Source organism: Gracilinanus agilis, chromosome 4, assembly GCF_016433145.1.
Source record: "Gracilinanus agilis isolate LMUSP501 chromosome 4, AgileGrace, whole genome shotgun sequence".
In the NCBI taxonomy this organism is placed as follows: domain Eukaryota; kingdom Metazoa; phylum Chordata; class Mammalia; order Didelphimorphia; family Didelphidae; genus Gracilinanus; species Gracilinanus agilis.
The window spans coordinates 472,035,600-472,059,597 of record NC_058133.1 but is presented as its reverse complement, the minus strand read 5'-3'; the positions used below and the strand labels follow the sequence as shown (position 1 = coordinate 472,059,597).

At 38.0% G+C, this 23,998-nt stretch overlaps 1 protein-coding gene across 1 annotated transcript; it reads right to left on the bottom strand.

The window, feature by feature from the left end:
* Nucleotides 1-1,650: 1,650 nt before the first annotated feature.
* Nucleotides 1,651-18,470, bottom strand: REG4 (regenerating family member 4). The gene is made up of 5 exons (XM_044677052.1): nucleotides 18,404-18,470; nucleotides 14,544-14,641; nucleotides 10,876-11,013; nucleotides 4,993-5,098; nucleotides 1,651-1,736 (listed from the first exon to the last, which is right to left on the bottom strand). Exons 1-5 carry the CDS (start codon nucleotides 18,468-18,470, stop codon nucleotides 1,669-1,671), a joined length of 477 nt encoding a protein of 158 aa, XP_044532987.1. The 3' UTR covers nucleotides 1,651-1,668.
* Between the last annotated feature and the right edge of the window lie 5,528 nt (nucleotides 18,471-23,998).

Here is a 23,998-nt window from a genome sequence, read left to right as displayed (position 1 = left end):
AGTATTTCTTAAGCACTTACTATGGACTAGCCATTGTGCTAGGTGACAAGGTGTGATAATGAGATTAAATCTACCTTGCCCATCCTTAATCTAATCACCAAAGGTGAGAACATCCCCACTTAATTCACAAATTCGGAGGTCTGTGACCCATGTATGCTAGAGTGAGTAAGGAATCAGAATTTACTGACTGCCTCCTGGGCAGTCCTAAGAAAAGACTCTGTTGTGATTGGACACTTAAACTAAGAGGAAGGCACAGGAAGTAACGCAAAAGAAGCCCCTTTAAAAGAGAATTCAGGGCGTTCAGCTGGTTTCTCTGGTTGGTGTCTTGGATCTGGAGGAGCTCTCTTCTGGTTCTTGCTTGGACATGGAGGAGCACTGGACCTGGGACCCTGAGACCTTGGTGAGACTGCTCTTAAATCTCTCTCTTAGAACTACACATGGTGAGTGTAAAGACTAAATATTCCTGGATTCTCTGAAGGAATTCTCCTTTCAAGGGAGGACCAGAGACTGAAGCTTTTGCTTCATTCATCCCTGGCCCTGGAGCCTCAGGGACTCTCAGCTCAGCTTTCTCCAATTAAGGACTAGTTAAATCTGCCTGGGTTGAGCCAGGGGTGGAGCAAATTACTCAGTGTAATCACTTATCCTATCTTATCCTCTCTCTAATTTTCTTACTTTCTCTCTCCTCAATTGTAAATAAACTTTTATAAAATTAAAAAAAATGAATACAAATCTAGTTCATTAAATTAAATCTCTTACTCTACCCTCTTCTTATTTCTCTACTTCCACTCTCTCTTATATTTTGTAAATAAGTTACTAAAATCACTTTAGGAATTGGTATTTATTCAGTTCCTTGGCAACCACACCTTTAAATATTAGTATATCAAACCAAAAACCCATTTTTCCCTCTTACAAAGGGTACAAAGACATAAAATGAAATTGTCTCTGCTTTCAAGGAATTCTCATTTGAATGAAGTAAGCAACCTACACACACATACATAGGTATCTTGGAGATGGCCATTATGAAGGGTGATAGGGTCAGTGAGGAGGGAATTGTGGAGTAAAAGTTTGAATGTGGTCCTTGAAATCTAAATAACATCAAATGAAACAAAGGCAGCTTCTGTGCACACAGCTTTTTATTAAAAGGAAATTGCAGAGCTCATGACCTACATCTAATCTGATGCAGGACAGACAGTACTTTGCATTGACTATATATATATATGTCCTTCTGGCAAGAGTTGGGGGCTTCTGTAGGTATTACCAGGGTCAGGGTAAGTGAACCTGGAGAAGAAAGTTCCCCCAAATCTGGGGCAAGCAGCCTTTGTGCCAAGAAAACTTAATTATCTCCTGGTACTACTCCTCTCATCTGTTAGAGTCACAGAGATCCTTCACTATTTGGGGGTGATATCCCTCCTCTGTCCCTGTCTTCAGTCTGTTTGTCTTCAGACTGAAGACAGAGGCAGGAGAGAGGGAAGGGCAGAACATACAACATTGTGAAGTTAAGGCTTCAAAATCCAGTTGGCTCCATAGTTGACACATGGTGGATAAAAATTAGTTGGGAAAGGCTTATTAAGATGGAAAGGTCTTTCTGGTAGCTCATGCAATCTTGCCATTTGGAGGAAGACGAAAAAAGAACCTGCTCATTGCTGGTGAGAGGCCTTAGTCTTGCTTCTAGGGTCGATACTTGCATAGGAAGTGTTGGGGCTTGCTGCAGTGATTTTTATTCCAAGTTAAGAAATCTGCAAGAAATATAAAAACACTTCTTTTTTTCATCTGCCTTAAATCTTCTGTCAAGTCCCCTTTAAGGCTAACCAGAATCCCCCTGGCCTCTCCTTTTTAGTAAGTTAAGAAACTTGAGAGAATTGAGAGGAGTAGTGATTCCTACTACTGAAAGATGAATCCACATTTCATCAAAAGTAGAAAGAAAAATCTCAAAAATATCACTTCGGCTACTGTTTCGATGGCTGGGTGCCATAGGGCATTGCCTCTTGTCCAACTCAGTCCAACTATCTTTCTTTCTTAGGAATACCACTAGCCTATGTATGAGAAGAGACACTGAGTTTGGGTCTACAACTGCATTTAAATACTGAATGAAATAACTAGTTCATTAGGCCTTTACTTATGCTATTCCTTCTTCTCCTTCATCAAAAAAAAAAGATGGATTATTTTGGTTTCATTAATATAACCTCAATTATTTTTTTTAATCCCATACTATTGAAAGATGATCCACCTAGTAATTTTAGCTATCAGTAATCCACTGTAGGATGCAGCTGGGTGGTTCAGTGCATTGAGAACCAGCTCTAAAGACTGGAGGCTCTGTGTTAAAATCTAGCTGTGTGTTCCTGGGCAAGCCACTTACCCACCATTGCCTAGCCCTTACCACTCTTCTTTGGAACCAATACACCATATTGACTTTATAATGGAAGGTAAGGGTCTAAACAAACAAATAAACAAACAAAACTCAATCTATTGCAGTGAGCTCAATAGTGTTTGAGTTTGGTGGGAAGTGGAAAGAAAGGATCCTCCATTCCTCTCAAAGATATGTCTTTTTGGTCATCACTATGACCTGTGGATCCAAGGGGACAGTGAAATGTGGTTTTATAGATTTATAGGACATTTGTGGTCTGTTAGAATTTTACCCGTGCTATTGCTATTCTGTTGTCTAAACAGCTACTACTAGTAGGCAAAAACTTGAGAGTATGGGCATGGTATATGTTTTCAAATTTAAGGGAAGATATGGGGAAAGATAAAATATTTTAGATCCACAGGGAAGATTTGAGTGCTAAGTATTATGGGAAAGGGAAGCACCGGTGGCATAGTGAAATAGTCTTTTTCTAAGGACAAAGAACTAGAAACTAAGGGGACACCCATCAATTGGAGAATGACTGAACACATCATGGTACATAGGAGTAATGGAATACTAGGAGACAGTTTCAGAGTAACCTGGAAAGACTTCTATGAAATAATACAGAGTAAAGTGATCAGAACCAGGAGAATAATTTATAAAAATAGTAACAGCACGAAAAAGACGGACAACTTTGAAAGACTTAGGAAATCTGATCAATGAAATGACTAATCAGGATTCCAGAAGACTAATGGTGAAATATGCTACCCTCCTTCTGACCAAAAGGTGATGGATTCGGGGTATAGAATGACAGGTTCATGGATATAGCCAACACAGGAATTTAGTTTGATTAACTATGCCTATATGTTACAAGGGTTTTCTTTTTCTTTTTTTAATGGTGGTGGTGGTGGGATGAGTGAGTGAGAAAGCAAATGCTTGTTAATTGAAAAAATATATAATTAAAATGAACTATGACTTTTTAAGGGGGCCTATAGGCAATGCAGTGGACACAGTATTATACCTACCTAGAGTTAGGAGGACCAGAATTCAAATCAGAGACCTTAGATGCTTACTAGCTATGTGACCCTGAGCAAGTCACTTAATTAACTCTGTTTGCCTCATTTTCCTCATCTATCAAATAAGTTGGAGAAGGAAATGACAAACCACTTCATTATTTTTGCCAAGAAAACTCCAAATGGGGTCATGGAAAGTCAGACATGATTGAAATAACTGAATATCAATTTGACTGAACAACAAAAGAATATTGTGCTTATTGCAGAAGACTTGTGTGAGTCCTAGCTCTGTTTCTCACTATGTGACCTTGGGAGAATAATTTATTTTATTGAGCTTTAGTTTCTTCATTCCTAAAGCAATGGGATTTGATTTCTTAAGGTTCCTTCCATCTCTGTGAACTGATTCAATTATTTGAATCAATGGATAGAATTTAGAAGGGACAGATTTAAACTCAATGCAATATAATTTTATTTTAATGATTTTAGGATTATCCAAAAATAGAATAGATCTCCTTAAAAAGCCTTTACTTTCTTTCTTAAAATCAATACTTTATATATTGGTTCCAAGGCAGAAGAGTGGTAAGGACTAGGCAATATGGGTTAAGTGACTTGCCCAGGATCACAAAGTTAGGAAGTATCTGAGGTCAAATCTGAATCCAGGACCTCTTGTCTCTAGGCCTGGCTCTCTACTGAACCACTTAGCTGTTCCAGAGCAGACCTTCTTAGGAAATAGTCAATTCTCCATAATTTAAGTTGTTCAAGTAGAAGTTGCATAACTCTAAGGAATTGATTGGAATTCTTTTTGGGGAGAGAGGTTTGACTACAGACAACTCCTAAGTTCCCTTCCAACTCTCTGATCCTATGATTCTATTATAGTTAAAAGTACTTAGAGACTCACAGGATCGGATAGGAAGAAGACCAGTGATTTCAGAGGTATATAGGAAATTCTTTGGGAATGAGGAAACTCTTACTAATGTATAGGGGCAATTCTCAGCCCTTCATGGTCTTTGGAAGTTGCCTAAAGCAGAGGTGTCAAACATGGTCCATAACACTCTGAGTAATAGCTCAAGCCAGATTTAAATGTAATTGGAAATATTAAAAAATAAAAATATAATAAAAACTGATATTACATTTAGAAACATAGTCAATATGCTGTTTCAAGGATAATTCTACATGAATTAGTGGTTCTTGTTTCTCTTTTGATACAACTGGTTTAGAGAACTGAGAAGTAATTATTTAACCACTAATTCACCAAATTATGTAACAAATACATGCCAGAAGCAAAATTTGGACATTCTTGTCTTTGAGGTTAGTTTTTTATCCACTACTTATCCAAATCGCACTGCGTTTAATAGAGGCAGTATGATATAATAGACAAAAGTTATCTTCTTTTTTTAACCTTTAATTTTCTGTCTTTGTAACAACTCTAAGACAGAAAGGCAAGGGCTAGAAAATGGGAGTTAAGTGACTTGCCCTGGGTGACATAGCTAACAAGTGTCTGAGGTCATATTTGAACTCAGGAAGATGAGTCTTCCTGATTCCAAGCCCAGTGCTCTATCCATTGTACCACCTAGCTGCCCATAAGGAAAGAACTAACACCTGTGAAAAGCCAATAGGGGATGATCAATTGGTACTTACTACTCTGATAAGACATCTCAGCACAGCTCTTATCTGTACGGAAAGATTTGTCAGCCCAGGATCTGAAGAGGAACAGACCTCCATCAATCCATTTCCATTTGTTGTTCTGCAAGGGAAAAGTCAAATGAAAGAAGCATCTACTTCATTCAGAATACCCTCCTCCCTTTGTCTTCAAACATTTTGTCCTTCTCTCCCATCTCAAAAGGAAGTGATTTGCAACTTTGCCAAGATTCATCCTTCCTTCTATCTGTGTCCTTGAACCCTGTCCTTTCCTGCCTCCTCAGGGACCTTATTCCATCAATTGATACTTTTCTTGCATTTCCATCCTCTTTCTCTCTTCTGGCTCCTTCCACTTCTTTCCTTCTCAGGTCTTCTCCAGGCAGGCAAATGATGTGGTGGATAGAGTTCTGGGCTTGAGTCATCAATAACAGAGTTCAAATATAGCCTCAGACACTTGTGAAAAAGGGAATTACCCTCCCTTTGCTTTCTTTAATGTAATCAACCAGCAACCTTTGATGTAATCAGTCAGGAACTTGAATATCCTTTACCATTGATGTACAAGTACAGATACACCCTCAGAGATAGGAAATTAATCCCACAGACACTGTCCCCCCTTTCCCCATGGTGCCAGGCAAATTAAGGAACTATGATTGGTTCCTGAGATGTGATGAGGGATAGCTAGTGGCTGGAGAAAATGGCATATAGAGGCATTTTCAGAGGGCTGAACACACATTCTTGCATTGGTGACACTCTTGCTGGAGAGACTCTCATGGACTTCTGACTGGAGATTGGACCTGAAGGAGCCTTTGTCAGAGGTGAATTTCATTCCATCAAAACACAGGGTATTTAGCTAAACTACTCCCTACCTCTTTCCTACATTTTCCTCTCTTTACTATCTCTACTTTGATTAAACTAAAGTGTTAAAGCTACTAACAGACTCATAATTTAATTTAAATTATTACAATTTGGCAACCTTTAAATTATTATACACTTATTAGCTGAGTGACCCTGGGCATGTAACTTAATCTCATCTGCCTTAGTTTCTTCAACTAAATGTGAGTAATAATAATATCTATCTACCAGGAATAGGATAAATAAGATAGTATTTGTAAAGCACTTTGCAAAACTTAAAGTGTTAGATATTATTGTTGTCCTAAAAACCAAACCAAGAAACCACCTGGCCTTGATCCTAGTAATCCCTTAAGTCATTGTCCTATTTATCTTCCTTTTCATTGCCCAATTACTTTTAGGGGAATGGTTTACTTTTGCTAACCCTACTTCATTAGACATTTGTTCTCCAAATTGTACCCCATTTGTCCTTTTATTTTGTATGTCCAGTACCATTTCTGGCACAAAGTAATTGTATAAAATGCTAATTAATTTACTGATTGTTCTGTCCAAGTTCTTACATTCTAGGCATAGGAGTTTATATTTTATTTTAGAAATAATTGGGAGCCTCAGAAGGTATTTGAATTGGGGGATGATAATGGGTCAGGTCTAAGTGCCAGGAAGACTATTTTGTCAATTGTGTGAAGGTTGAAGAGGGAGTGGTGCAAGAAAGACTAGTTAGGAGGCTATTATAACAGACTAGGGGTCGTAAGAGTTAGGGTGGAATACACTAAGATGGAAGCTGTGTAGGTGGTGGTTAAGGGGAATATATGAGATACATTATGGAGGTAGAGTAAATAAGACTCATTAACTGATTGGATGTGGTGGGTGAAGAGTAGAGAAATGTCAAAGATAGCATCTCTGTTCCTTCCAAAATGTTCTCCATGTAGTCCCCTCAATATGGCAAGTTCAATTTTGATTCAAGCTCTTTCTGTTCTTTCTGGTGTTTGTATATTCACTACTATGCATAGCATGATGTTCCCACGCAGTTGATCTCCTCTACTCTTTAACCAGAAAATGGGTTTAACTTGGGAATTGTTAGACCCTTAGTATGTTTCCTAACTGGTATTTCTTTCATTTCACATCCTACTTGTTTTGTTTGGCTGAAGTCCTTATGCTTTTTAATTTAACCAAGCCAGTAAATATTTAGTAAGCACCTACAATTTGGGACCACCATCTCCCAGTTATTACAGAAGCTTGGTGCCCCTGTGGTGGAATGTTTTATATTTTCTACCTTCCTTACACTCAAATGTGATCAGGAGACTGGAAAGTGAAGGCAACTCAAAATGCTAGTACCCCTAACTTTCCTTTGAACATCTAGAAGAGTCTGTAAATGGTCTGTAAAAAGCAAATGTTAAGTCTATACCTTCTATCCCCATCCCCTAGATCTCAGTCCCATCCAGTCACATATGTAACCTGTCATTCAAAGACTATATGTTTGTTGGCTTCTTCACAGGGTTTTTTCCCTTTAGGGGCTTGAAGACAGTCTAGAAATTCCTGTTTTCTATCTTGAAGCTGAAAGTCAGAAGACCACGATCTCATTTCTCTCGAACTTTCACCACTCCAGCACTCCAATGGATGGGGAAAATTGAATAATCAATATCTACCAATGAGAAGAGCCCTATACAAAATGGCTCTAGAGTCAAGAGTTAAACACACAATTTCTACATGGAGTATTGAATCAGGAGCATGTGAACTTTTTTTTTAAACCCTTACCTTCCGTCTTGGAGTCAATACTGTATATTGGCTCCAAGGCAGAAGAGTGGTAAGGGTAGGCAATGGGGGTCAAGTGACTTGCCCAGGGTCACACAACTGGGAAGTGTCTGAGGCCAGATTTGAACCTAGGACTTCCCATCTCTAGGTCTGGCTCTCAATCCACTGAGCTACCCAGCTGCCCCCATGTGAACTTTTTTTTTTAACCCTTACTATGTATTGGTTCTAAGACAGAAGAGCTGTGAGGGCTAAGCAATTGGGGGTTAAGTGACTTCCACAAGTAAGAAAATGTCTGAGGCCAGATATGAACCTAGGACTTCCCCATCTCCAGGTCTAACTCTCAATCCACTGAGCCACATAGCTGCCTCCAGTTTGTGAATTTTCAATGAAAAGCTTTACTATTGAGTACCTCCCATCTGGGACCCAAGCACCAACAGCATCTCATAAAGTTTCATACATCCCTCCCCCATCCCATTTTTTTAAAGAAGTGGTTGAGGCATTTATTTCTTTCCACTTCAATTTCAAGCAAGACTTCCTCTTTGAGACTATTAACCTTCTGCCTTAATGGGCCATCTCCAGGCATCTGGATTTTTTTGCCTTACCAGTAGACTTCAATGACTCTCAAAGAGAGAGTAAGGCTGATACTGTCCAACTCTGCCTCACTTAAATCTACTTCATGCACAAGTCAAGACATCATCCCATGATGTCATCGATCCTCTTTGAAAATGAAGGACAAACAACAACCTTCTATCTCCTCCAAATTAGATTGTGAGCTTCTTGAGGGCAGGAACTATCTTTTGCCTCTGTATCCCCAGGGCTTTGCACAGTGCCTGGCATGTTAAAGGTTGTTTTTTTTATTAACCCTTACTATGTATTGTATAAATAAACATTTTTTGTTGGACTGACTTCTTGTAGGAGCAACTTGGTGATTTAGTGGATACAACACAGGATTTGGAATCAGGAAAACCTGATTTTAATCTGACAGATAATTGCTAACTGTGTGAGCCAAGAAAATTACTTAATCTCTCTGTGGCTCTTTTTCTTCATTTGTAGAATAACAGTAGCACCTATTTCATAGGACTGTCAGGAAGATCAAATAGGTTAAAAAATATGTAAAGTACTTTTCAAACCTTAAAGCACTACATAAAAACTTGCTATTATTATAATGCTCTGATTTACCTGGTGTCTTCCATTATGAGATGGTAAGATCCTTGAAGGCAGATACTTCTTGCTTTTTCTTTGAATAATCCTAGTACAACTTCTAGGATATAGTAAGTTAATATTAAATGGCCAAGGGTAGCTAGGTAGCACAGTGGATAAAGAACAAGGCTTAGTGATGGGAAGCCCTGGGTTCAAATGTGATAGAGCCTCAGATACTTTCTAGCTTTGTGACCCTGGGCAAGTCCCTTAACTTCCATTACCACTCTTTTGTTTTGGAATCAATATACAGTATTATGTGGATAGAATTTTGTTCCCCAGGGACTCTCTCTCCCAGCATCCCATTTAAGGATCTATGTTAAGTACGAATGTAGGGAAGATATAAGTTTTGTGTAGCCTCGTCCTTGCTCTCTTTTCCCAGGAATGCAGCTGTTGCAGTTGGATGAGTGCCAGGCAGGAGAATTTTTCTCACCTGGTTTTACTCAGGCTTTTACTTTTGTTCTTGTATTTCTTCTACTTCAAATGATTATTAATAAATCTTATAAAATGTAATAGTTGGAGTTATTGGACATCAATTTAAATTTTATAGTATTGACTTTAAGATGGAAGGTAAGGGGTTAGAAAAATAAATTAATTAATTAAACAAACTAGATTCTGAATAACACAATGACTAACCACAGTTCTAGAGGACTCATGATGAAACCACACTACCTATTTCCAAATAGAGAAGTAAAGGCCTCAAGGTGCAAATTGAGGATTTTTTTTTTCTGGAATCAACAACAGAGGAATTTGTTTTGCTTTGACTATACATCTTTATAGACATGTGTGTGTATGTATGTTTGTTTTCAGTGGAAGGGGGAGGGGAGAGGATGGGAGAGAAAGAAGGCTGAACTGAACATAAAGTTTAAATTAAAAAATTAAACATCATGGGTAGCTAGGTTGCTCAATGGATTGAGAACCTAGGTCCTGGGTTCAAATCTAGCCTCAGATATTTCCTATCTGTGAGACCCTGGGCAAATCACTTAATCCTAATTACCTAGCCATTATCACTCTTCTGTCTTAGAAATGATATGAAGAAAGACTGTAATGTTTTAAAATAATAATAATAATAATAATAATAATAATAATAATAATAATAATAAAGTGTGCATATTGTGGCATCTGGGGAGAGAGGTGTACAGTGTCCATAAGTAAATATATTCGGTAACACAGTGGATAGCATTAGATTTGGAATAAAAAAGATCTGAGTTTAAATCTTGCCTCAGACACTGACTAGCTATAAATCTCAGTTTCTCTGTCTATAAAATGGGAACGATAATAATATCAACCGTACTTGATTGTTTTGTGAAAATTAAATGAGATAATATGAAAAACTCTTTTTTCAAATTTTAAATAATAGTCTAAAGTGGCATAAAAAAGTGATATAATGCTCTTTGCAAATCTNAGTATTTATATTTTTCAATATATTTCAATAATATATTCAAATACTTTGAAGTATTTATATATACTAGTATATATAAATATGAAATAAATAAATATATATATATAAAGTAGAATATTATATATATGCTGGACTAAGGAACCCTACCCATGGGTGTATTTAATCCAAATAATAAATAACTATTAATCACCTATTGTGTATCAAGACCTGTGATTAGCTCTGAGACTACAAAATCAAAAGAAAAAAAAAATCTTTTCTCTCAGAGAATTTACATTTTACTCCCAACCTACCCTTCCAACCCATCGTTTAAAGAGCTTCTCAGACATGGCATTGACAACCAAGTCATCCTGTTCTATGTGAATCATATATTATTAACAGTGAGCTGGAGTCAATGTTTTATACTTGAGAATCAGCAAATGAATTAGGGCTTGCTTTATAGTTTTGCTGAGTGTTGACTCAAGAGGGGGAAAATGTTCATAATACAGATCAAACTTAACACTACATTGTGGGTACTTTTTTTTTTCCTTGAGGGCTCATTATTAATTATTTACCAGCATCCTCCTGCTTACGTGCCAAGGTAAACAGTGGTTATTTACCTTTTCAGTGGGAAAGCAGGTCAATTCCCAGACAGAAGATTGAAGCCATTTCTAAGAAGGCAGTGGAGAATCCCCTCCAAAGATTACCTTTTGGGGGTCATTGAGGCCAATCCAAACAGGCTGGTTTCGCTGATAGCCCCAGATGTGCTTGGCTATGACTCTGGCTTCCTTTGCATCCAAGACAGAAGCCAGGTGGGCCCCATTTCCAAAGGACTGACACTCCAACTGCAAGAAAGGGGGGGCTTCCATCAGTTATCAGTCATCCTTGTGACCCCAAGATCCCAACCAGGGAGGTGAATCTTAGCAGCTTTCATTCACACAGGCCTTCAGTTAGAAAACACAGGATCTATCATCATTATCAACAAAAAATGGCCTTGGGCCTGAGAGAAGATAAAGATAAAGAAATGCTACCAGAATGCATGAATAATTGTAGAACAGTGATGTCCTCTTAGACCACCCCTACCTTGGCAAGGACACGGCACCCATGCAGAGCCAGCACTTGGGGAGCTGCTCCGTTCCCCCTCTTCCCAGCACCCAAGGACATTTTTGCATGCCTCACTCCTCTGTCCAGCCACCCCGAAGCAAGCAATTCCTCCCTCAGCCCTCCCTTAATGCCAGGGCTCAGGGACAGCTTGATTTTGCCCTCTGGGCACTCGAATTTGGAAAAGGTTTGCCAATGCTGTCTTAGACAGCGGTTAAGAGTTACTGGGGAAATCAATGTAGGCTGCCATATTTTCAGGTACCTTTAAAAAAAGTGTGTATCTAAGCCAAATATTTGCTTTTTCTTAGTAGTGGTGGAATTTGAACTTGAAATAAAGATCAATTCCCCAATTTAACTTCAGAAGATGTGTAACTCTTCTCTGCGTTAAAGCTTTAGAAAACTCTCAAAACTTTGGGCAATAAAATCGCATCCCCTATAATTCTGGGAATCTTTGCATTTGTCATGAATCTTACCCCTACAAAGCCAGACGTGGCTGTGTCCCTTTGAGCTCAGTGAACAGCTTTGTCTTGGCTAAGTCAGATCATTCTCATCAACAGGAGGTTGACAAGTAGGTGGTGAGTATTTTTTGGCCATAGTAACACTTAGTAACACATGATGGGCAGCAAGGTGGCACAAAGGATAGTGTGCCAGGTCTGGAGTCATGAAGACTCATTATTTTCAAATATGGTCTCAGATATTTACCAGCTGTGTGGCCCTGGGCAAGTCACTTAACCCTATTTGCCTCAGTTTCTTTATCTGTAAAAATGAACTGAATAAGAAATGGCAAATCATTCTGGTGTCTTTTCTTTTTTTTTTTAAACCCTTGTACTTTGGTGTATTGTCTCATAGGTGGAAGATTGGTAAGGGTAGGCAATGGGGGTCAAGTGACTTGCCCAGGGTCACACAGCTGGGAAGTGGCTGAGGCCGGGTTTGAACCTAGGACCTCCTGTCTCTAGGCCTGACTCTCACTCCACTGAGCTACCCAGCTGCCCCTCTAGTGTCTTTTCTAAGGAATCCTAAATAACATCAGGAAGAGTTGGATGTGACTGAAAATGACTGAACAGTGACACCATCTGCTGACAAGTGGATAATTAGTGTCTATGATGGTAGAAGAAGTACTTACACTGAAGATGGATCTTTTTATCCTGAATAGCAGATAATTTACAAAATTCTACATGCCCTTTGGATTATATAGAATATATGAAATAATTGATCTTTCTTTTTTGGGTAAATATGTGTATCCTAGTTGACCAGTTTGATTCATATCTGTGATTTTGTTGATGAAGAGTAGAAACCTTTTGTTGATGTAATTTACCTATAAAACTCAGAATTATAGAGAGTTATATGGGAGCACTTAGTAGTTAAGTGACTAGACCAAGGTTACATAGCCAGTATAGATTGGAGGGAGGTCAACCCAGGAAGGATGGGAAATTTTGTTTGTGGGAGAGAAAATATCTAAGAATAAAATTCTAAAGAAGGGTAGATAAATAATTCTGATGAAAATGTGTTGTTTAAAGTGAATAGTGCAGAGATATCAGGAATAAGTTCAAGTTCAAAACTGTGATAGATCCCTATAAAAAGGGTTTAAGTCGTTCAAGAACTCAGAATAAGCCAAGGTGTCAAGAAAAGATTAAAAACAAAAAAGATTTGGAAAAGGTGTATCAAAGAATGGCCAGGACCATTGCTTGGTGTGGATAGGATACTGGTAATAGATGTCAGCTTGATTATTATTTTGCTTCTGTTTTCTTTGCAAAGGAGAACTATCTTTAGACTGGAAAGGATAAAGTAAGAAAATAGAGAGCACCCCTCTGCTTTTAATGATTCCAAGTCAGTAGATTGAGATGAATTATATATCGAAGCATAGAAAGACCCGATGGATGTATTCTCTGAGCCACCGTGAGCCATCTTTGAAAGATGTCAGGATGGGAAACATGCCTCAGGACAGGAGATGGCCAAAATTTGTCCTGATTTTAGAAAAAATGAACCAGAAAGGAATCTGTGAACTGTAGGTCAGTGAGCTTGAGTTCTATTCCTAGCAGAATTGTTAAAGAGAAGAATAGTAAATATTACGAAGAGCCAACACAGTTTCCTCGAGAACAGGTTTTGTTGGCCTAACCCCATTTTTAGAAGCAGTAAATCAAGGGAATATGGTGACACAATTTATTTAGATTTTAGTATAGCTTTTGGCAAAGCTGCACAACTTTTTGTACATGTTGGAGAAAGACAATAATAAGGCAGTTGAGTTGATTCAAAACTGGCTTTTTGCCAAAGCCCTGGTCCAAAGAATTTCTTTTTCTTTTTAAAATCCTTATTTTCTGTCTTAAAATCAACACTAGGTATTGGTTTCAAGGCAGAAGAGCAATAAGAACTAGGCAAATGGGGTTAAGCGACTTTACTAGGATCACAAGTGTGGAAGTGTCTGAGGCCAAATTTGAATCCAGGTCTTCCTGACTCCAGGACTGGTACTCTATCCACTAAGTTACCTAAGCTTACCCTGACCAGTGCCAGCTTGGGGGAACGTGTCCAGCAGAGTCCCTAAGGATCTGGATTTGGCCCTGTGCTTTTTTAACAAATTTATTTAGTGACTTGAATAAAAATTTAAGTAGCATGCTTCTCAGATTTATAGATGACACAAAGTTGGGAGGAATAGTTAGTAGCAAATTAGAAGTTTCACTAGGATGGTAAAGGATTTTGAAGATCATGGCATAAAAGAATGGGCTGAAAAAATGGGGGATATTCAAGGCAAAGAAGAGAAGACTTGGAGGGTGATGGTGAAGGCATGATAGTTGTCTCAAAGTCTTTGAAGAACTTTTTATGTGGAAGAACAACTAGAGTTATTTAGTGTAGTCTAAGAGGACGAAACTAGAAATAATGGTAACTGGAAATTAGCAATACTGATCTGAACTTAAAGTTAAGAAGGACTCCCAATAACTCAAGCTATGCCACACTGGGTCTTAGGAGCCATTGGTTCCCCCCAATCAGTGGATGTTTTCAAGCAAAGGCTGGATGACTCCATGTTGGGTATCCTGCGTAGTGAGGTTGATGATCATGTTCAATCTCTGATGAGGTCTCTACCAGTTATGACATTTTGTGATCTTCACTTTCTTTTCCAAACAGCTGCCCTCTGTCTGTCTATCTAACTGTTGAACCACACATGATCAACATTGCAGTTTTCTCTCAAGAAATCTGGGGGATCTGATGCTTGAGTCAAGCTGATTGGAGCTGTCCCAAAGGGCCCTGGAGAAGTTGACTTCGAATGACTCGGATTTCTTACCTCAGCATCAGACCAACTTTGAAGTTTTCGAAAATATCCATAACAATTGGATCTGTAGTAAAACCATCCTGTACTGCAGCTCGGTCTCATGATAATATCTTCATATAAACAAAAGATAGTCATTAATCATTATGAAAGTAAGAAATGGAAGTTAGATTCTCTTGTTTCTTTCTGATTATCCCTCCCCATTCCTATTCTACTTTTGGACAGCTCTAAGCACTAGACTTAGAATCAGGAAGACTCATCATGAGTTCAAATCTGGCTTCAGATACTCACTAGCTATGTAAGCCTGGGCACTTCACTTCACCCTTTTTGCCTCTGTTTTCTCATTTAAAAAAATGAGCTGGAGAAGGAAATGGCAAAACACTCCAGTATCTTCACCAAGAAAACCCCAAATGGGGTCACAGAGAATAGGACAGAAATGAAAATGATCAGCAAAAAAATTATCATATGCATAATTACATTGAAATATGAGCTACCCCTCTCTCACTTCTAACTCATTGCTTTGGGCTATTCACTTTGAGATCAATGCCAATTTAATTTATGATCTTCTTTGGCTTCCATATTGGCTCATATGGAGCTTTAAGTTTCTTAAAAGATCCAGCTCATTTTTGTATGAACTATCTAGCTATATCACTCTCTATCCTGTATTTGTTATTGATTTTTTTGAATGTGTATGACTTTGCATTTATCCTTTTTACTTTAACTTTATTTTACTTATTTAACTTTAACTTTATTTAACTTATTACTTTGTAACTTTAACTTTAAAACTGGATATATTTTATGTTGATTTTGATCAATACCATTTCTTATAGAAGTTTAACTGATATACAAGTAGTTCCCAATTAATGAGAATAAAAATAGGAATCCTACTTAAGACAATCTTATAATTTTATTGGTTTCTGAGGAGAATTGTGACTTTCTGTGGACTCAGATATGGGTCTTGCTTGTTTCCACTGACTGCACCAACAAAAATGAAAAATTTTATTTTCATGACTTGGTTTCTTATAAAGGAAGTTGGTATATGACAGATACTGGAGTTCCCAGATTATCTGGCTAGAAGCAATGAGCTGTAGAAGAGAAGCTCTTACACTGTACCCAGAACCTTCACCCTAGGAGGGGCCTCTGACTATGGTCTTATGTGGCCAATGATGGAAAATTATTATTCTAGCACAAATTCCAAAGAAAAATATCATAGGGATCATCGATTATTTCAAGCAGATTATGGATAGATTGCAAAGGGTTTTCATTACACAGTAAAAAAAAGAGCACAGGATTTGGAGTCTGTCTTAGTTTAAGTCCTGGTTCTGCTTTAATGTGAGTGACCTTGGGTAAGTCACTTCCTCTCCCCCGACTCTCAGTTTTCCAAAATGTAAAATAGGGATAATACTTGTACTACCGAAAGTGCTGTATAAACACTAAATTGTTATACAAATGAGAATTATTAATTGCAAAGTCTAATTGTAAATGAAGGAAAGATTTACATGCAAACATGCAATTTGCAATTAGCAAAATCAAAACTCACACTCAAAAAAGGTAAAGACATTTCAGACAGATTGGGGAGGGGAATTACAAAAGAAAATATTTTCTGTTATTTTGATTCTACTTTGTTAAATACTTCTACACATAATTCCATCTTTTGTTTTAAACATTTGCTTTTGCTGATCATTGTAAAGTTTATAATAAAATCATCTAACCGTTTAGTTCTTTGGATATAGTCATATAATTATGTCCTGTTAGATTCAGGAAATAATTCTTCTTCTATACTCAACAGGTTCATGTTAGTCTTGACTTTTATCTTTGATTGGTGACATGGGGAAATGGAAGACCAGATTATTAAAAAGTCAAAGATCTACAGGTTGCTAAATCTGGAGATGAGAAGGGTGTTCAACATTAGGAGGACCAAGCCTCACCAATTGACACAATAAATTACTACTGTTTTATTTAATCCACCAGGTAAAGAAAATATAGTTGGATGAAAATTTTTATCTCGAAGCAAATATTACAATATTCCTACATCAACTGATGATGTATCTGGTCCTTGCAGTGTTAGCAAGTTTTCAAGTATGAGTGGGTCATTTTAGAGCTTTTAAGGATTTTGTGAGCCATCCAGTTTTACAAACTATAGCCTATAAATGAATCTGTGTTTCAATAAGAAAGAATTTGTTACGTTGATGAAGAATTTCTTTTGACTTAACCAAAAGAAACCATTGCTTCATTCTTAGCATTCCTAGCACAATAGTTTCAATGCTCCTTTGGAGTCTCAGGGTCCTGTGTGTGGTCCTCCATAGACAAAAAGGTTAGGCGGAGTCATCCTTGATCCCCCTCATTCCCAAACAGAACATATAGAAACTCTAAAATGGATATAAGGACTTAATGTTCAAAGAAGATTCAATATTTACTAAGTTTGGAAGGTCAGGCAGTCTTATCTGAAAAGGAATTAATTCTCTACAGTCAGATGTACCCTGCCAAATATTTGCTTGCAATCCACAGCTGGACCAGGTCAAGGGCTCACGTTCTAATACTGCCCAAGCTCGGCAAAATGTGTCCCGAGCATCTATTGGGGGTATGATTGACCTAAGAACAGTCGGATCCCTGAAGATGAATCCTTTGGTTTTTTCTCCAATTCTTTCTTCTTGGCTCTATCTTTCCCTCTTTTTTTATTGTTTCTAATATGAGTTTCTACCATGGATAGTTTGGGGGAGGTCTGAAATGTCCCTTCTTTCCAGGCTCTCCCTCTCCTACCTGATAGTGTTGCTTCAGTTACCTTGCATCCCCCTAAAACTGTAGAGATGTTAGCTCCTGGATATTCCTTCTTATGGATAGGAACAGTAATGAAAGAACAAATGGGATGCCAAAAGAAATGACTAGTCAATTCAATACAAATAGATCTCAATAGCTCAGCAAAAGAATCCTCTTTTGCTTACTGACTTTTGCTAGGCACTGGAGAGACCAAGAAATGTAAAAAAAACAGCTTTTGATCTAAAGGCACTATGTTTCTCTAGCAATAATCATAATTACCCACTTGGAGCTTCTTTTTCATCTTTAAAACCTGATAAAGCAAAATTAGGAGTAAGAGGGAGAAGGAACAGAGGCAGATTCTGGACCAATTTTTAAAATCTAGATTAAAAAAATTGGTTGCCTTTTGGGGTAATTCTTTCACTGGAGGTCTTTAAACAGAGGTTGGATGATTTCTAACAGGTATATTGTAGATCAGGACATTCCCATGCTAGAAAGAGTGAGACTCAATTGCCTCTGAGGTACCTTCCAACTCTGATGGTCTAGGAGGGATCAGTTAGAGTGTAAGTAACTTGAGAGCAAGGACTGTCTTTCATGTTGTCTCCCTCATTAGAATGTGAGCTTTTTGAAAGCAGGCACTATATTTTTCCCTTCTTTGAACCACTGGCCCTTCCCACTATAGAGTAAATGCTATTATTAATCAAGACTAATTGGCTGAATGAATATCCCTAGGACACAGGTAATAATAAAATTATTCTATTAGTCTCTTCCTCTTCAACATTTTCTTATTTTTATCTGTGTATTTAATTAATTTCCTATAGGAATTTTTTAAAGTATGAGTTCCTATTTAATCCTCATCTTCTTCCTGCCCACAATTTATTGATTCCCATTTTTGTGCCTTCACTTGGTTCCTTTTCATCTGGGCACTGCTCTGTTCTGCGCTCTCTGAGCACTTAGTTACCACATACCGTATTCAGTGGCTTTCTATTTGCTTCTAAGGATTTCTCTTTAGTCTAGATTTAATGTACCACCCTGCACTTCAGGCTTCTTGAGGCTCACTTTGAGGGAGGACTTGACTTTTGAAGCTGTCAATGGTTTATATTTGGCCAGATACGACTCACCTCCTACGATGCCTGTGACTGTGGCACAACTCAGGAGTAGGAGCAGCCAGGAGTTTTTGGAAGCCATTTTCTTCTTTCTCTCCCAGGGAACCCCAATCACAGGCTCTTATTTTATCTTTGAAGTTTCTGAATAGCCCTAGATCTGCAAAATAAGCATATTTGCAGAGACGTGAAGGAACCAGTTTCTTTTTATGATTTTTCAGACCTCCGAAGGCAAAGAAGAATGTCATCTTTTGTGTGTTCCTGCTGAGCTAGAGAATCCCTAGTCCTAAAGAATAGCAATTTTCCATTCAAAATTCCTTCATTTGTTCATTCATTCATCCATCCAGTCTTCATTCATTCAGTGTACATTTCCTGCAGGCCTCCTATATGCAAAGCATCATGCTAGTAACTGAAGTGAACAGGTGCAGGAGGTAGATACCAGGATAAATAATATCTGAATTTTGTTTTTAAGGAGCTCACAGTGTAGGAGGGGAGATAAGACATGCAAGCAAAACTGTAGGCTTTATAGAATTTAAATACAGAGCAGCTGCCTAATGAGTTGCAAGAGGTACTGGTAGTGGATTCCCCTTTAGTGAAGGCTTTCCAAGCAAAATTGGGCGGCCAGTTGGTGGGAATGCTGGAGAGGGGATTCCTGTCCAGACACAGGTTAGGATTAAATGGCCTTTGAGATTTCCTTCCAACTGGAAGATGCTATGGTCCTGAGACATACAAACTGAATTCTTTCAGCATTCAGCAGAAGAAAAGAATTTAAGACTGGGTAGAAGAGGTGGAATGAAGGAAATAGCATTTTTGCCTGGGTCCTGTAGGACAGTAGGATTTTAATAGGCTGAGATGATTAGAGAAGGACATTTCAGCCATGGGAAATGATGCAAATAAGCCTAAGTAAGACAAAGGGTCAGGATAACATAAGTCCTGTCTGTGAATAGCTTGAATTTAGGTCATATTGAACATGGATGCCAAGTGAAGGAGTTTGGATTTTTTTCAACAGAACATAAGGAACCATTGGAGCACTTGAGCAAAAGAGTGATAGGAGTCGAGGTGTGCATTCAAAAGGTGGTGGATTGGAGGGGATGTTTCAGAGAATACAAGGTCAGAAGCATGCCCACCTAAGCAGTAAGAGTAAAAAGGTTCAACAGATTTTACAGCGATAGAATGAATAGGTCTTGGCTGTTCATTAGACGGAGGTGATGGAGAGAAGAAGGTCATAGATGAGAACAAGGTAATGTTGCATTTCCTGAGTGATGTTACAGACATTTGGCCCCTCAGCATTAGCGACACAATTAAAGACCAAACTCCAGGTTGTATAAATAAATCCTTTGGTGTTACAAGTCTTTGGCTCTTTTTCTTCTCCAGGACAAATGACCACTCTCTGGGCAGTCTTACCATGACCAGTAGTGGGGAGTGTAAAAACAAATCAATGGGCAATGAATTTCTCAGAACTCAGAACTTCTTCAAAATCAATCAGAGCATGTCAGAGTACAGATGGATCTTAGAGATCACCTAGTCCAGTGGTTCCCAAACTTTTTTGGCCTACCGCCCCCTTTCCAGAAAAAAATATTACTTAGCCCCCTGGAAATTCATTTTTTAAAAAATTTAATAGCAATTAATAGGAAAGATAAATGCATCTGTGGCCATCACTGCCTCCCTGGATCGCTGCAGCACCCACCAGGGGGTGGTAGCACCCACTTTGGGAATCACTGATCGAGGTCAACCCCACCATTTTATTACTAAAGGAAATAAGACCCCCACAAGTTGAGTGGCTTGGCCAGTGCCATAGAGCTAGTTAGTGAGACTAGATCTCCTGATCCCTGGGTCTGTGTTCTTTCTACATCTTACTGATGAGCTGAGCTCTCATTTCTACTTCTGGACTAGGGACATCTCCTCACACCAACTTACAAAATAGTTCCCTTGGGGACAACTACTCCAAGTTCAAGATACTGAGTCCATATCCCATATCCCATAAAAACCCCTATCAGGGTGTTTAACCATGAATAGTCAGCCAAAGAACACATTTATTTAAAAGCTAAGGCACTTAAGGAAATGTTATAGTAACAGGAGTGGCAATAAAATATTTCCCCTCTATAATGCTTGGGCCTATAATATGTCTCTCCCATAACTGTGCATGCACAATTCCAATGGGACACACTTGGGTCACATATGTGGAAAGGCACACATGCAAAGCACTAGTGTAATCAGGGCACATGTAGAGGGGTAACTCTTGTACTGAAACCTAGTAATACCTCTGTCCTTCAGGACTGATAATTTTTTCTATCAATATCACTTGGTCTCCATTAAACCTGCTTCTTGATGGTCTTATATAGTCTCTGCCCAATTCTGAATGGCTAGATGTGTAGTCTTTATTACTGCTCTACAAGAGGCTACTTAGATGGACACAGTCTTGGTTGGACACAGCTTGCTTCCTCTACCCTCTAGTTCTGATGAAATCCTGGGCTATCTCTTCCTCAAGGAAAGGAAGAGTATTGATATATTTTTTAGCTTAATACACATAGGCCTTTTCTAATTATAATTCGTTTAGAAAAAGCAATGAACTCTTGCTTTAGGACTAACAAAAAAAGCCCATCCTTTGGGTTCTCTTGTCTTGTTTCCTCTGAGTCTTGGCTATGGAGACTCTCATCTTGACAGCAAAAGATTTTTAATAATATGTACAAAGAGAAGAATTCTCCTGAATAGTTTCCAATAATCTTTTCTTTTTCTAATAATCTTTTCTTCCTGGTCTCTGGACTTGTGGGTCACCATGGGCAACCCCATTCCAACTCATCATAAGCATTTCAAATACCTCCCAATTTTAATCTCTGAAGACTAAATTATAGGTCAAATAATGAATTTTTCCTAGGAACTCCAAAAGAGCTCTGGAGTTTAGGATTTCCCAAATCCTGAGCCCCTTCCATTCTCTCATGGTGATTAGTGAATAAGGGTGAAAAAGTGCAGTGGCAATGCCAAGATAAGGAAGATGTGGCCTGAGTATTTGAGATCACCTGGAATTGCTGGAATAGTTTTTACCTTTTTGTATACCAACCAGTGAGCTGGAGAAGGGAGAATAAAAGGAAATAGAGGCATGGATTCAATGCTAGGTTCTGATTAATTCATGGAAAAGCTAAGAGTTAGTGTCAAGAAATATGGTCTTGAGTCTAGCTTGGAGCTAGAAATGCTAATGTGATAATTTAGTGCTAGCAGATTACACAAAGTTGGGGCAGCTAGGTGACATGAAAGAAAACAGAGTTGATATCCCCAAAAGATCTTGAGGAGTGAGAAAAATGAACTAAATCCAGTAACTTAATAGGGATAAATGTGAAGTCTTACATTTAGGTTTAAAAACTTCATCTTTACAAGCTATAACTCATGAGGGAGATTTGGCAAAGATAACTCACTATGCAGAGATTTTAGTAGTTTATAAATTTAGAAACATGACAATACAAAAAAAATTAGGGTTTTTTTTCTTGTTTTTTTTTTTGTTTTTGTTTTTAGGAATCTTGGATTGTACTGGATTAGACTAGACTTGACTTATGATTTCAATAATATCAGGAATCTCCAAAGAGGAAATTCCTTTTATCAATACTGATCAGCACCTTTACTATAATTCGTAGTCTTAGATAGTCCTTCCAGAACTTCCATTTAAAAAGGGGACCCAATCCATCCATTTCCTCACTTCCCTCCTAGCTGCATCCTTCTTGATCATGCTTCAAGGCTAGGTACTTTTCCTTCCCTTCCTGTCCTCCCCAACCTCCACTTTAAGCTTCTTTTTTCTCTGATGTTTTCTCCCTAATTAGATTGCTTGCTTAGGGATTATATTTTGACTTTCTTTTGTATCCCTAGCACTTAGCATAGTGCCTGGCAAAAAGTGGGTGCTTAATAAATATTTATTCACGTACTATGCCATACTGTTCATTTCTTGCTCCTTAATCTAGATGTCCTTCAAGGTTCCGTCCTGGAAATTCTTTTTTCAATATTTCATTAGCTATTTACTTAGATTCTATGGCTTTAATTATAATCTCTATAGAAATAACTCGTTAATCTATATTACCACCTCCTAATTTGTTTTATAAAGTTCTATCATTGGTCATTGTATTAGAAGTTCAAACTCTACATGACCACAACTTGACAATCTTTCCCTCCAAATTAGTTCTCCCTCCAAACTTTGTTATTTCTGTTGAGGATTCTACTATCTTTTTTAATTACTTAGATTTATAACCTCACATTCACCCTTGACTCTCCCCTTTCTCTTATCCTTCATATTCAATCTCGTACCTGTTAAGGTACCATGTCCTCAAGTCTTTCTCTCTCTGAAAATCCCTATCTTGTTTCATTGCACAGATCAGATATCAACTTCTCCAGAAATAATTTGACATTTATTTTATATACTAGGCACTGATCCACTCTCACCCTCAGAATGTTCTTTTCCCTCAAATTACTTCTTACTATTGATTTTTGTCTATGTTATGTCATCTCTGAAATAGACTCCTCAAAGACCAGAATTATTTCATATTTGCCATTATAATTCCAATGTCCTAGCTCCTTAATAATTATTTGTTGATCTGAATTGTTGTGAAACTCCGGTCTAGGTATACTTGCCATTAGCAGGCATTGATCCTTTAATGGGGGAAATGAAAGGTTTTCAGAAAATGTGAAGGATCTCACAGGAAAAGAGAAAATGACAACAAAGTATCATTTTGGTATAACTGGGGAAGTGATTCATTATTCAAATACCTAGGATTGAACCCTGAGATATAATAGAATTCTAGTGGAATACCACATCCCATAGAATACTGTAATCTACATTCTTATCACTCTCAGTTGGAACCAGAGTAGTTTGAGAAAATCCCCTTGCACTGAACGTCAGGGTATGTAGAACATCATCCACACAGTCTCCACAAAGAGGAGGCTCTATTCAAATACAGAAACAAAACTGTCCACTCTAGAAAACAACCTCTTAGGTAGCAGGCTAACTGTCGGAATATATGAGCAGGTGCTTGAATTAAATATTGCACAAAGAGAGCAGCTATCACTCTCATGTTGCATGGGTATTACCTGTGTGGCATCAAAGGCTCTGCAGGATCTCTCCTTGGTGGTTTCTTGAATCTGGAAAGTGTGTGTAATTCACTGACTCTTAAATGTGTTCAGCTCCACGTCTGATCATCATTGTTTTACTCAGAAAGCAATAAACTATTCATACTTAACTCATAAAAATCTTATCTATTTTCTGAGTATCCTGGGGGCAGATTGATGATTAATTTATATTAGCCTTGTCTATTTTATTCAGAGGAAGAGCCACTCCCACTTTGTAAACAAGGCTGTATTTGACACTTTTTTTTTCAACACTCTTGACCCAAAGGGTATTCTTGTAAATGTCCAAAAAGGTTTCCTTTGTCTAAAATGTCTAAAAATGTCTAAAAATGTTTCCTCTGTGAAGGAAAAAAAAAGCATCAGGGCACACTTTCTAGTTTAATCTGCATTATTAACATTGTCTAGATAATTATTAGAACAATAAATCAAGCCCTGATTTGTAATTTGCTGATTTCAGAGGCATAAATGCTCACATTGAAATTTTAACAACCATTTCCTGACTATTTGGAA